The sequence below is a fragment of the Nematolebias whitei genome, chromosome 1, assembly GCF_014905685.2.
Source record: "Nematolebias whitei isolate Nwh7 chromosome 1, NemWhi1, whole genome shotgun sequence".
NCBI classification, from domain to species: Eukaryota; Metazoa; Chordata; class Actinopteri; order Cyprinodontiformes; family Rivulidae; genus Nematolebias; species Nematolebias whitei.
This window is the reverse complement of record NC_056498.1, coordinates 60,534,335-60,548,965: the sequence shown is the minus strand read 5'-3', so window position 1 is coordinate 60,548,965 and position 14,631 is coordinate 60,534,335. Positions and strand designations below refer to the sequence as shown.

At 38.5% G+C, this 14,631-nt stretch overlaps 1 protein-coding gene across 1 annotated transcript in view; it reads right to left on the bottom strand.

Moving 5' to 3' along the window:
- Positions 1 to 7,184: 7,184 nt before the first annotated feature.
- The window catches only part of grid1a (glutamate receptor, ionotropic, delta 1a), a 302,471-nt gene continuing 295,024 nt past the window's right edge, over positions 7,185 to 14,631 (bottom strand). Inside the window, exons 15-16 of the mRNA XM_037679710.1 lie at positions 13,128 to 13,368; positions 7,185 to 7,862 (exon numbers count right to left, since the gene is read on the bottom strand). Coding sequence (XP_037535638.1) covers positions 7,425 to 7,862; positions 13,128 to 13,368 — 679 coding nt within the window. The 3' untranslated portion in view covers positions 7,185 to 7,424. The remainder of the gene's footprint in view (positions 7,863 to 13,127; positions 13,369 to 14,631) is intronic.

Here is a 14,631-nt window from a genome sequence, read left to right as displayed (position 1 = left end):
TGAAGGCTGCACAGAAATCTGTCGGAATCAGCCTCCCCACCATCACAGACATCTACACCTCCAGATGCAGGAAGAGGGCCACTTGCATCATGAAGGACCCCACTCACCCAGCACATACACTTTTTGCCCCACTCCCCTCAGGAAGGAGGTTAAGGAGCATTAAGTGTAGAACCACTAGACTGAGGAACAGCTTCTACCCTGAGGCTGTTAGACTCATGAATCTCTAACTAGAATAATCACTGTGAAAAACCATATCATGTTGCTGCTGATCTGTTTCATGTCGCTGCTGATCTGTTTCAATGTTGATGTGTTCATGCGTGCACATCTGCTCACAGACTCATGTTCATGTTTGTGCTGATGTTCAATGTTTTATGTTATGAGTGCTTAGTGTATATTTAGTTGATGTTTTTCTTAGTTCATATCTTAGATGTTATTACTGTTTTTCTTATACATTTTATTGTTGGATGTAACTGGGACCCTGTGTACATAATTTCGCTCCACCACATGTACCACATGAGGTGCGAATGACAATAAAGAAACTCTGACTCTGACTCTGATATTGCACCAAAATCATTAAGGTTTACTTGCATTATCTGTTCGGTTCAGTCCAAAAAACCTATTAAAAACTATGTTCACTTTTCAAACCTTTTAGTGATGGAGGATATTGGCGTACCGCTTGTCTGGTTGGAGGACACATTTGAAACTACTTTGTGTTTTTTAAAAAAAGTTTATTTATTACAGTTCATTTTGTATGAAGGAATATGTTTTTGTTTTTACATCTAAATGAACATAACACTTTTTTGTTATGTTAACTAATAAATATTGTGCAAATAATTAAAATGTTGGGCATAGAAATGAAGGTGAAAGCCCTTCTCTGAGGTACAATGGCTCAGTGAATTGATAATGAGGCTGCAGCAACAGTCTGGACAGACGGTCAGCGATCTCCCCGCAGGGAGAATAGAAGTTATTTTACAGCAGATTGCCTCACACTGCCCACATGAGCTAATTATACAGACCATTCATGCACGTCATGTATGGCAAAATCTTGTAATTGCAAAGTCTTCGTTCCTGTTATAATGTGCTACGTGATGAACTGATGGGGATTTTTGGTTTTACATTTAATTTCTAACCATTATGTGATTTCTACATACACTGCATGCTTGATTCATTTCACCCTGAATTATACAATGCTTAAAGAGGATTTGTCTTTGAGATGATGTCTTCAATAAAACGAGATGAAAGTGTTACGGCTACCTCTGGGGGTAATGAAACGAGGCAGGGCCTCTGTGAGCTGTGTATCTGATGTGGAGGTGAGAAAGGCCATGAGTAAGATGAGCCTTGACATGTAGAGATGGCAGCAGACTGTTTGCGTAAGGCAAAAACAGGAAGTATATCTCAGACAATTCTCTGTTGAGCTTCCAGAAAGAGGTCAGTTTTATTTTATTTTTTCAGCACAGCCTGCGAGACTTTACAGCTCCGCTCAGCAGCATGTCCATGACTGAAAAACACAACTGCCAAATAGGAAAGGTGACGAGGTCAGTATCGCAACACACGCGTGAGCAAAATCAGCCATATTAGTGTGTGAGATTATGTGTGAGTGTGCTTTTAAACTATAGAGGAGCCATTTTCAAGTAGTCCTTTTCATTTTGAAGTATTTATCTTCAAAAACACAGTGCCACACTGAGGAGCCAGCTGAAATTAGGATTGGACAATATCCAGTTTTTGATATCTTTAAAACTTCCTTCAATTATGTCCCTGATTAGACAATGAGATTAGCTGCTTAAAATTACTTGCCATGTTTTATTATTATAGAAAATAACATATGGGCATTTAGGACTTCTGATATATTTATAACCCCGATTTCATAGATTAGAGATGCAGCATAAAATTATTTAGTCCTGCAGTGTACTGTGAATAAACCGAATATACTAATTAATCATAATTAGAGCAGGAGCAAAACAAAGTTACAGAATAAAAATATCATGTATAATGGACTTTTGGTTGAAATACAAGCGTATCTGCATTATCAGATTTGAGCTAAAAGCACAGCAGGGTTACACACTTTCCAGCAGTGCTGAAGATTCAGTTCTAATGTGTGCTCGTGGTGCACAAAGAGGGAAAAGTGAGAGTTTAGTCATAAAAAAGGATCTAATTGTCTCATAAGTTTTTTTTTTTTTTTAATTAACTAGTTAGTACTGCTTCTGCCTGTTCTACAGCATAATAATGTTACTTGCTGGCTGAAGTGCACACTTTTATTTTTTATTTGTAAGGTTGCATTTTTAGAGAGGTTGATGTTAGTTTTCTTTCTTAATTTTGGTTCCACTCTGATGGCTGCTAACTTGCATAAAAAATGTTGTGATGGCTATCAATTTATTTCTTTGTGATTTACAACGTTCTGACCTTGCATATTTTTTATCACGATGAACTAATTAACAGGTTACACAGCAGAGTTTTTATGACTGTATTCAAAGCATCATCGTTCCTATTTTTTGGTACCCCTTTATATAGGCTTGTCGCAATAAAACAATAAATCAATTAATTGCATTATAAATTAAAAGTATCTACCTCATTTTCAATTATCGGCTTTATCGTTTCCTCGTCTCTCTCTCTCTCTGAAGACACTGGATGACTAAAAGCTCAACTCCGGTGCTCTTCACTGACCCCTCCCTTTCTCATTAAAATCCATTTTAACCGTTCAAAATCGTGTTTTTGGATCGTTAAATGCAGCTAATCTGAGAAGCGAAGCTACGAGCTAAGCTAACAGGCCGACCTCGGGGAAAAAAAACTCCATCTTGTCGAAGCTCCAAAATTCACGGTTGAAACCCATGCCTTTGTGTAAAAAGTTGTTTTTCTCTGGAAAAAGAAGCTGAGAACTTGTTTAATGATTTTTTAAATGAAAATCTTTGTGTGAAAAATGCTATGCTAAAAAGCTCAAATCACACAGAGCGTCTGCCATTTTGAGAACTTAAAAAAAGGAACAAGAGACAGCCCAAGTCACGTCAAGGGGCCTCCCTCTCATTTTTCTTAAAGAGACAGGCTGCTTGCTCCCTCACTATCCATCCTTCGGTTCAAACAGTCTTATTCTGCCACCCGGAGGTCAAAAAAGGTACTACACTCTAAACAAATTAACCAACATTTCTTCTTTAATAGTAATAATTACTAATTATTGTCAAATTTCAAACAATTTTATAGTTTACCGCAATAATTTCTGAGACAATTAATCGCCAAGCAAAATTTGTTATTGTGACAGGCCTACCTTGATACCACATTTTAAATCCAGACAAGAAGGCCGTGAGATTGAACTGAAGCATTTTCAGGAGTTGATTTGCTTGTTTGTCAAGAAGTGACAAATCTGAAAAATCCCTTTGTTTATCCAGTTAAAACTTTTTATTCTCGGGCATAGACAAGCCTAAACAAACAGATGGTGACCCCAAATGTACTGTAGGAGCTAAATGTTGGTCTGAATCTGCAGCACACCAGACAGGCAGTGTATGTCAGTGGCTTGAGTGGGCTTTACATATAGAAAAGAGCAGCAGGAACTTGCTCTAAGACAAATGCAGAGGTGTTATAAAACCGTTGCTTATGTGAAAGCAATGCTGCAGGTACAGTTCTTCTGATAAGGATGGTGACAACAAAGAATAATTTTCTCCATAGAGATAATAATTTTATCTGGAACAGAGCTTAATATATTTTTTAAAGCTTTTAGTGTTCATGCAGTCTTGACTTGTTCTATTTTATTAGGATTAAAACATATAGAATAGGAAAGGGGAAAAAGTCAAGTAGCATTATACTAAAATGTATTTCTTCAGGATTTTTTTATGGCCTACTTTTTAAATCAGATTGATAATTCTTCAACTTGTTCATTATAAAGTAAAATCAATGTGATGCAAGTATCAAATCTTTAAATTAGATATAGGTAAGACACTTGAACAGTCATATTTGATGCCAACAAGTCGAGAGGAGGCTATACGTAGATGAACTGAAGGTAATTTAAGTCTAGAACTCCAAGACAACGTAAGATAGGTGTTTGAATAGAAAGCACTTGGATCCCTCTCCTTGGTTCTCGGAGGCATTTTACTTCTCATCTGAACAGCGTCTTCAGTGTTGCCTGGTGGCGACTTTCAGGCATTTACGCTGAAGGAGTTATTTACACCTTGAGGTCTGTTGAGGTCTCTTGTGCCACTCATCTGTCTGACCATATTATGGGCTGTTATCACCCGTGGGCTGTTTACCTAACCAGCCAACATGTGAAATGTTTTGAAACAGGATTCAATGCATGATTGACTGTGAAACTGCTTGGGGAGTTGATGCTCCATTGTGTGTTATAGGTAACGGATAAAGAAAGCCAAAACCTGTATTTATCGCCTGCCTGATGTTAGAAATAATGCTTTTGGCTTTGTCTGTGCAGGATCACCTGAGGGAGTATCGGTAGCCGTGGCACCCTATGGAAATTGAAGCCATTTGACAAGTTGTTATTGAACACATGACACATGAACAGTCACTAATAAATAATGTGGAGCAAAATTATTATTATTTTTTTAAATGCATTGCATTAAATGGTTGTGCACTATCCGCAGGGTGTCCAAACCAGTCAGTGACCAAACAGGGAGCCAAATGTACCAGAATATTGTGTTCAGCAGAATGGCGTTCTTTCTTGACCTGGTTTGCTGGGTCGATGTGAAATTGAGACTTGGTGTTGAAGCGACAGACTTTTCAGAAGTGTTTTGATTTGTTACCTGCAGTGGCAGACTACAAGATTAAAGCAAAGATCTTGTAGCTTAAAAAAAAACAGGTATCAGCACTAAGCTCTATGTGGGCACAACTAAGCAGGTCAGGAAAGTCTGTGGGAGAGTTGTGAGGATTGTTTTATCAAAGAACACCTCGCAACTGTCGGCAGCTGCTGGAGGGAACATTGTTGTTTCAGTTGCGGATGACCCCAGACAAACTTTGCTGTGCTTTGGGACACCACTAATGAGGATCAGAAAGTGCTGCTTTTTTCATCAAAATTCTGAGATTCTTTAAATACTCTCTTAGAAGACAGATGATAAACTCACAACCAGAATTCTGTTCAGTTAATGGCACAAGATGACGATTAGATGACATTAGAAAACTGGATGTTTGCCAACTTTTGCTTAAAATTTTGCCCATTGCTTAACTAGAGATGGTATAATAAGCCCTTCTTATTGCAGTTTGTCAGAATTTTCATAAAATTGTCAGTTTATGGTCTCAAGTCTGAAAACATCAGTGAAATAAAATCTAGTCTGAAGAGATTAGAAATGTCTCTGGTTTAGCACCATTACTTTTCAGCCTTAGCACAATATACTGGTCCGTTTTTAACTTATGCCTCCTAAGAAACATAAAGACTGCAACTTTGTTCTCAACTGTTGTTTGCTTCCTCAGCAGCCATGTCCATGTGGGCTGCTCCTGTTAGATTTGGCTCAAGGCATCAGTTTTGTTCCCATCAGCCCCATGCGGGCCTGCTTGCAGTGTTGGTGTGAAATGGCAGCAGAACCAGAATGAACAGTTGTATTCAAGCTTGGCAGTTTTTTTTTCCCCACTCATTTTTAAGTATTTACACTAATTGGAACAAGTTGGACTTTATTTGAAGACAAACACAATGCATGAAGTGATATTATCAGTCCATATTAATTACAACAAACATTGGCAAGATGGTGCATAGTAAAACTTGTTGGTGTTGTTCTGTTAGGTTGTTGGCTCCAACGTATAGTGAATCACAATTTGTTACAATAGATGACTTATTTTTCTTACTGAAAATGGACACCAGCTTGAAAGCTTAGAACTTGAACCTACTCCATTCCCATATGTGTGTCATATGCCAGACAAGTGAACAGGTGCTCAAGAAACACTGATTGTGCATGAAAACAGTGGCTAACTTCAAACCACTAGCAAAAAAGCTTGGAATGCAAACTCAGGGAAAAAAAACAATAGTTTGGATATATTCATCCATCTATCCATCCATTCGTTATCTTTACCCGCTTATTTCTTTTTGGATCGCGGGGTCACTGGTTCCCTTGTCCATTCTTCACTGTGCAAGAGTGGGGGACACCCTGGACAGGTCTCCAGTCCATCACAGGGACACATAGAAACAAACGAGACAACTGACCATTCACTCTCTCACTCACACCTAGGGACAATTTAGAGTTACCAATCAGCCTAACATGCATCTTTTTGGTCTGTGGGAGGAAACTGGAGTACCCGGAGAAAACCCATGCATGCACGGAGAGAACATACAAACTCCACCCAGAAAGGTCCCGGACCGGGATTTGAACCAGGGACTTGCTCACTGAGAGGCATCAGCTCTACCAGTTGTGCCACCGTGCTGCCCAAGATATATTCCAATGTACTATTTTATTTTTATTTAACCTTTATTTATAAAGGTAGTCTCATTGAACCACGAGAACTCATTTTCAAGAGAGATCTGTTTTGGCAGAAGATGGTGAGGGTTAAGGGCCTTGCTCAAGGGTGCAGAGTGGGGCAAATTAAGGTGGAGGCAGGTGTGGGCATTTCACCTTTTCCACCACATTTTGATGTTGTCTATCCAGGAAGTCGAACCAGCAACCTACCAATCACAGGCCCACCTTCCCTATCCTCTGTGCCACCACTCCCTCCTACTACGACATAATCTTTGGTGAAATTACTTCCTCATGGAGTCAACCCACCACCCAACTGAAATAGAAAAAGAAATGCATGTTGATGATCTGTCCCTAGTTTAGACATTTTAAAAATGGTCTATTATTTGAAAATCAATTTCTGCTGCTGGGTCAATGGACTGGCTCAGCAGGTGCTTATGGGTTAAGTTCACATCCAGTAGTTTTAAATGTTTATTGTAAATTATCTACTTTAAGGTTTTGTAGAATTGTTTTTGCAATCGGTCTCATGTACAGTAGTATAATATATTTATTCAAGCACACGTCTGGGTGTTTTTTTATAGTGTTTATTGTTTTTTTTTTAATGAAACAAAATCAACTCTTCCAATGTGTTTTGAAGTGTGAAATGTCTTTTTTTTTTCTCCATGTATTCTCACAGCACAATCAGTAAATGTTGATCTGAAAGAAAACATCTTTGAACTTGGCACTTAGAAAACAACCACAAAGAAGTGTCACCTTTATTCATTTAGAACAAAATTTACAAAGCCATTTGAACAGTCATTTTTATCAATAATTTTATGTTTTTTAAACTCAACTGTTGAATATTCAAAATACACTTTAATGTTGTTTCTTTCTTTGTACTTACAAATATGTACATTAAAGTGTCAGCGTCTCGTCACGTGTCGTCTCGTTGACGCGATCACAGGTAATAAAAGTTAGATTTTTATTGTTTATTTATATCTCCTCGTACTGTAGGCACTCCGTTTAGTTCTGCACTCTTGTGTTTGAGCTTGAGTGTTTGAAAGTTCATCATGCTCAAATGGATGTCCCGTGGCTAGGCTCATTGGCTTCTGGGATGGGTCCTCCTGGCGCTGGTTGGTAGGACAATGGCATGGGCGTCTTGACTGGGCTCTGCCTGAAGAGCCCCCCATTGGGCGCCCTGTGTTTGCACCGGATGGAGGGCATGGTGGCACTGCTGAGGGGCAGGGGCAAGGTCCTGCCAGACACTGCTCCCAGTGTTCTGCCTACCCCATGACTCTCGTGAAGGAAGCTGGTCACAGACAGTGGCGGAGGCCCCCGGTGTGGTGGGTAGTCTCGAACAGACAAAGCCTCCAGAGACTGGCTGGGCTGCATTCTACCAATATCCAGGGCGGAGATCTCGATGGACTGGCCCGGCAGCTGCTTATGGGCTAAGTCCTCGTCTAGTAGGCTGTTCAAACGCTGGTGGACCTGTTCCAAGTTTACCTCTTTGTCCTGAAAGATAAATAGATGGGGTGGAAGGCAGTGCCAAAGAGTGCATGGAATAAAAGGAGCCAGTAGGGAGAAGAGAGTTTAATGGAGGGGAAAGATCATGGATGTAATTGAGGAAGAGGGTTATAAAGAATAACGGTGAAAATGAATGCCCAGTGAAATAGGTTAAAATAGGTAATGGGATGAGGATACAGAATGAAAGAAAATGAAGAGACACTGGTTATAATAGTTCTCATTATTAACAATGCTGTTTATGTTCAGTCTTTTCTGTCATCACATCAAAAACATCTAATTTTCATGTAATTTTGAAACATTGAAATACTGTGAACTTTTCCTGCTTCATTTATTAAAACGCTGCCAACATTTAGACATAAAACAGTACTTCTCATTCAGTTATACCAGATATAATATCTCTCTTTTGAAATTAATTTGAATGACGTAATTTCAAGAATTAGTGTTAACATTTTCTGCACAACTTGGTGACCACATATCTGCAGGAGGCGACACTTCTGGAACGAGACTGACTAATATAGCGTGCAAATGTGAAATTTTTTTTTTTTTTATTAAACCTTTTGATGAAGTTGTTAGTTGATATTAGTTATAAAACTTAAATTTATTATTCTAAATGATGTTTAACTAAATCAGAAGGTTATTAATCAACTCTATTTTTAAGTATTTTGCTTCCAAGGATAGGCGTTTTTTTTGGTAATCTTTTTAACATTTGGTACTTTTTAGGATTTTCCAGGTTTTTGAACTTTGAGTTTAATTTTACTACCTTTTTGTCTATTTTCTGTACCATCTACAGTAAATAAACATGAACATTGTGTTTGTAAGATCAAGGGGAAAAAGTTCCAGCAAAGTCCTGACCTGAGAAATGCACCATTGCTCAACTGGTCAACTGTCATGTTTTACACCAACAGCTTCTTGTTGCTACTAAATTACGTATTTGTCTGTCAAATTGCAAAATAACAGGGATAAAGAAATCACATTTTTTTAGCAGGCTGTTAGTGAAGAACAATTTTGAAAATGGCTTTTAAGGAACTTTGTTGCTAACAAAAATATTCATCTGAAAATGATCAGGTACTGGATTAAAAAAAGGAAAGCTTTGAAAACTGTCAACCCACCCCCAAATAAATTATTATTTTTTTTTTTTTAAAGACTGAAACTCCAACTCCTTGAAAGCAAAATATCAAAATAAGAGATAAGACTTCTGCGCACATTTGTAGAAATAATCATAAGCCAAATAAATAATGACATCATATGTGCATGTATATTTACGAGCAAATGTTATCATGCTTGATTTGGGCGTTACACTGAATGTTATTTCCTTTTTTGTCTTTATTGCACCCATTTAAAAAAAAACAAGACATAAAGTCAGGACAGACACAGGGATGAGATGATGGATGATGTGACAACAATCTACCCCTAACCTTTATTTTCCATTTGCTTCCTGGTGTGCAATTCAATATATATATTTCCCATAATGTCAAATTAACAGTTAAGTGTTAGCAGTTGATTTTCTTTAGAATGTCAAAATGCCTTCATATGCTATGTTTGTCTGCTGTGTTGGTGTTAAAATATATAAACTGAAATTCAAATCAAATAGTTTGAATGTATTTCACTCATTCTCTGTGGGCTTGAAAAGAAGCTGTAAAACTGCTGAACCATATGGACTGTTTTTGTGTGTGTGTGTGTGTTAAACAAATAGTTTGGATTGTGATTTATTAAAATGATCATTTTTGTTTTGTCTGTATAGTATAAAAAAAAACAGGGCCATGATTTATTTAGTCAAAAATCTAATGTGCTCTTATTCACAACTCAGAACTGTTATAATGAAGTGAAAAACACTAAACTGAGGGAGAAACACACATTTGAGGACAAGTCAACAAACTGACAACTCAGTATTTTATGCATGACCAAATCAATAAATGATCTGTTACTGACTTGAAAGACATTATTACCTCAGCCTTTAATTTTTATTCTAATTGAATCCATAAAGAGGCTGTAGAAGAAAAAACAAAAAACGCTGCTCTACACATTTCCAATTGGCTCCACGATCATTTGAATTTTGACTAAATTAAAGTTGGAATATTCTACAAATGCAAATATCTAGAATAAATGTTTCCATCATTGTTGCCATACGGTAGGATAATGAGTAGAAAGTTTGATACCTCCTTAGTTTACAATTAATATAGTTTTAATGGCTTTATGCATCATATTAATGTTATTTAGTGTGATGTGTGTTGTAAATATTAAAATTTTAACATGGACTTGCCATGATCTAAACACTTATGAGAATTACTTTCTTGTTGAAAAAGCCCAATAACATCAACTCATTCTTTTGGACTACAGCTGGAAACATCAGGCGATGATGGTATTGAAACCTACTCGAGAACCACACAAGCTTTTCTCTCTGAAAAGCAAATTTTGACATATGAAAGTGATAAAATGTTGATATTGGTGCAATAATAAGTGTTTCACTATCGATCACAACCTGAAGTTACAACTGGATGTGTGATTGCATGGGGATTGCCAAGGCTTGCAATCATTTTGCTGAGAATCAAAAACTGAAGTATTAAAAAAAGGTGCTCTTGATTTCAGCCTGAACGGCTTTTTATTATAAAGTTCAGCATACCTCAGCACTTTGATAACATTTTGTTTTGCACTCTGCCTAGACTCACTTCTCAAGCCCACACAGCATGGTGTAAAATCCAAAAAATGGACAGAAATGCCACAAAACACCCAATATTAATTAAAATGTGTTCAGAAGATTTTGCACGATGACATTTGTGAATCATGACTCTTTTTATGATATAAGCCTAACCAAAACACTTAAAAGTTAACAGCAGAAACTACTTTCTGCACCAAAATCCAACAGTTGGATTTCTTGTGTTTTCAGGACAGGACTGGACTTTAAATGGGTGCTTTCGTTCATTGTCAATTTGAACAGGCAGGTCAAGGCTCACACTTTAGTTTAGGGATCCATGTCAAGCCTTAGTTTTGTTGGACGCCTCATGCAAAAGGGCTGCCCAGTTACGAGCAGCGAGACCAAGGCAAAGATTTGAAGCATAAGACTTGAATGGATTAGCTAAAGAGAGCTATTGCACGACTAAAGCTCTGTTCAGCTCAGAAATACAACTTACAAATGTGGGTTAAAAATTAGAAGTAAGTGATTACTTTTATTTTTTTCTGTCCCCGCCCCAATGAGCACCAGCGAGTGATTTTATAATTTTTTATGTCACCATAAGAGTAGGCCTGTCACGATAAACAATAAATCAATTAATGGCATGTTGAATGAAAATTATCAACCTGATTTTCATTTACTGGCTTTATCGTTCCTTTGTGTGTCTCTTTCTACTGAAGACACAGCTCAACTCCAGTGTTCTTCACTGACCCCTCCCTTTCTCTTTAAAATCTGTTTTAACAATCCAAAATCGCGTTTTTGGATTGTTAAAAGCAGCTAAGCTGAGAAGCTAAGCTACAAGCTAAGCTAAGAGGCCGAGCTCAAGAATAAACCTCTGTCTTGTCGAACTCCAAAATTCATGGTTGAAACCCGTGCCTTTGTGCAAAAAGTTGTTTTTCTCTGCAAAATGAAGCTGAGAATTTTACTGTTTTTATTTATTTTTATTAAAAGCTTTGTGTGAATAATGCTATGCTAAAGAGTAGGGTTGGGGCCTATCCGATCCAGTATCGGTATCGGCCTCCGATACCAGCATCATTTGCGTATCTGATTTTTCCAATCCAACCTGCCGATATTTCCGATCCATGATGCACGTTGGCTTCAAACTATGGAATGGATTTCCTGAACGGAGGCATGTTTCATGAACCCAGAGTAATAAGACCTGCCTCATATTCAGGAAATCCATTTCATAGTTTGCAGCCAGCTACAACGTGTGAGGGCTGAGTTAGCATCACTGTGGCTAACAGCTAACTAATTTTTCATCTAAACATGTCTGCTTTGTGGAAGTATTTTACACTCGAAACACCACAAAACAAGACGGCAACGTGCAATGTCTGCAGAGCCATAGCACCTAATTAAACTGTGGTAAAGTTAGTTTTACGTTGGACATTCAAGCTCCGTGGCTTCACCGGGACGCTACTCTTTGCTCAACCCGAAACAGGCGACTCGACCCCGGCCAGCCGCGTCCAATCTGCCATGCTAAATCTGCCTGTCTCCGAGGAGGGGCAGACTGAGCGCGGCTGACCGAAATCAGGCTACCTGCTTCGGATTGAAAAAGAAGAAGACATTGCTGAAGCCCCGGAGCTTGAATGTTTACCGAGAAGTTGCTAAACTTATTAAAAAATACATAAAATAACTTTAAACAATCACTTAAATTAATCACTTTAATATCCTCTTTAAAGCTAGGAATAAAAAGAAACATGTTTTGTGTTAGCAGAATTTAATTCTAACTTTAAAACTTATCCAACATTAATAAAACTTAGCTCAAGTTGCCTTTTTGGACATACATGCATATATTTGTACAAATTGTACTTGAGAGGAGATTATTACAGCCTCATATAAAATCAATGATCATGATATTGAACTGGATCGGTATCGGCCGATATACAGATTTAGGTATCGAGATCGGATTGGAAGTTTAAAAAAGTGGATCGTGTATCCCTACTAAAGAGCTTAAATCACCGAGCGTCCGCCATGTCACCATGTCAGCCCATGTCATGTCAAGGGACCTCCCTCCTCTTTTTCTTAAAGAGACACACTGCTAAACTATCCATCCTTTGGTTCAAACAGTCTTATACTGCCATCTGGTGGTCAAAAAATGTACTGCATTCCAAACAAATAAACATTTCTTCTAAAATTTGACAATCAATTATTATTAAATTTCAAACAATATTATCGTTTATCGCAATACTTTCTGAGACAACCACCCAGCAAAAATTGTTATAATGACAGGCCTACATAAGAGATGCCTCAGAATCCCTCATTATGCCCCCCCCCCCCCCCCTCCCCCACTTTTCTCTCCCAACATGAGAAGGAATGAGTAAACTGATCACGTAATGTCTGAACTATCACCAGGAGCACACCTATAACTGGGTGTACTGCAGCTCTACTAAATCAGGACTGGCATCAGCGCCTGCTGGATCCATAAAGTAGAGTGTGGCAGTGGCATCTCTGGGCAGGACCGGGGGGCCCGGGGGTCTGGGTCTCGATCGGGGCCTTGGTGGGGCAGGGATACCCGTGGTGGCCACCATGACCCGGTTCTGGGTTAGAAGGCCTGGGCCGTGGGTCGACGAGTTGTCGGTGGTCACCTCTTTGGGCTGCTCTCTCCGGCAGTGGTTGCTGTTCCACCATGTCTCCAGCGCCGCCACCAGGAGGGCCAGCAGCAGACCAGCAGCGAGGATGCAGAAAACGCCGGCAAAGCTGTGGAGACGCAGCGCCCGTCCCTCCGGCTGAGCGTCTGTGTGGCTCTGCAGGTCACAGCGGCCTTTCTTTGGCCACCATTTTTGCTTCAAGATGTCAAGATCACCTTTTTCCTGGAGCTCCAAAATCCTGTGGAGAAAAAAAAGAAATGGGTTATTCTTTTACATAGGTGTGCAGTTTTGTTTAACACAACAAAACACCATCCAGTATCCATCATCGAGTAGAAATACTCACTGATCAAATTACAGCTACAGCTGAGCACATAACCGTAAATTAAACAATTTTCAGAGACAAACAAAACAGAAATACAGAAAATAAATCTCTAAATGATCAGAACAATTACCACACTGTTATCATGGAGCAATAATTAAATAACACATCTCATTACATGAATCTAATAAAGAGAGAAACCCCTCCACTACAAATGTAATCTATTAGCATTGACTGTAGGATCATTAAAGAGACCCATAGAGGGTAAAGTGCTATTAAACACTGCAGATTTTAGTTTACAGCAGTACAGTGCAAGACACAGTGATTGATTGTAAACAAGACCTCAAAGACCCGCTATTGAAAAAAAAAAAGAACAAGACAAAGAGAAACAATTCCAGCCTGAAGAGTAATGAATTTCAAACTTTAAAGACTGCAACAAAATCATCAAACACTGCAGCCAGCCTGTTGGAGAACAGAAAAGGATGAAAAGATGTTGTGGAGGAGAGTGATGTCAGAGTGCAAACACATGTTCTACAGTCCCCGTGTTCCTCTGGAATAGCTAAGTGGAGCAGTCAGTCACTTTTCAGAGCTGATTATTACATACACCACCACTTCTGCTGCAGACTCGTTCAGATTAAAAAAGCCCAATCAGAAATACTTCACAGCTACCTGAGTCATTTGAAATGTGTATACAAACTACCACAAGTCCCGTTCTTTATACAAAGTGCTATGTTGAAGTACATATTGTGCCATGAGACTATTGGTCAGACCAGGTGTACAGCACACCCATTTTTAAAACCAATATAAAGGATATTTCAGATCTTTTGAGATGGAGGTCTGTGGACAAGTTATACCTGTTGTAGATAGCTTTTTAATGGCCTCAGTTTGGAAGAACAGTTCAGTTTGGACCAAAATGACAAACTAAAAAGCTGACATTTTAAAACTCCCATCTAAAATAATTAATATGTATTAATACATATACTACTTTACAAATATCTGCATTGCTGTCAGTTTTGCATTACAGTAGTCCCTCGTTTATTGCTGGGGATCCGTAACCTGAAGCCCAGCGATAAGTGAAAAACTGCCAAGTAGTTATAGTAGTACAAGTAATAAATAGTAGTTTATTTCAGTATTTATATAGTTAGTGTGATAGACAAAATCGGAAGAGCGTCACTCACACTA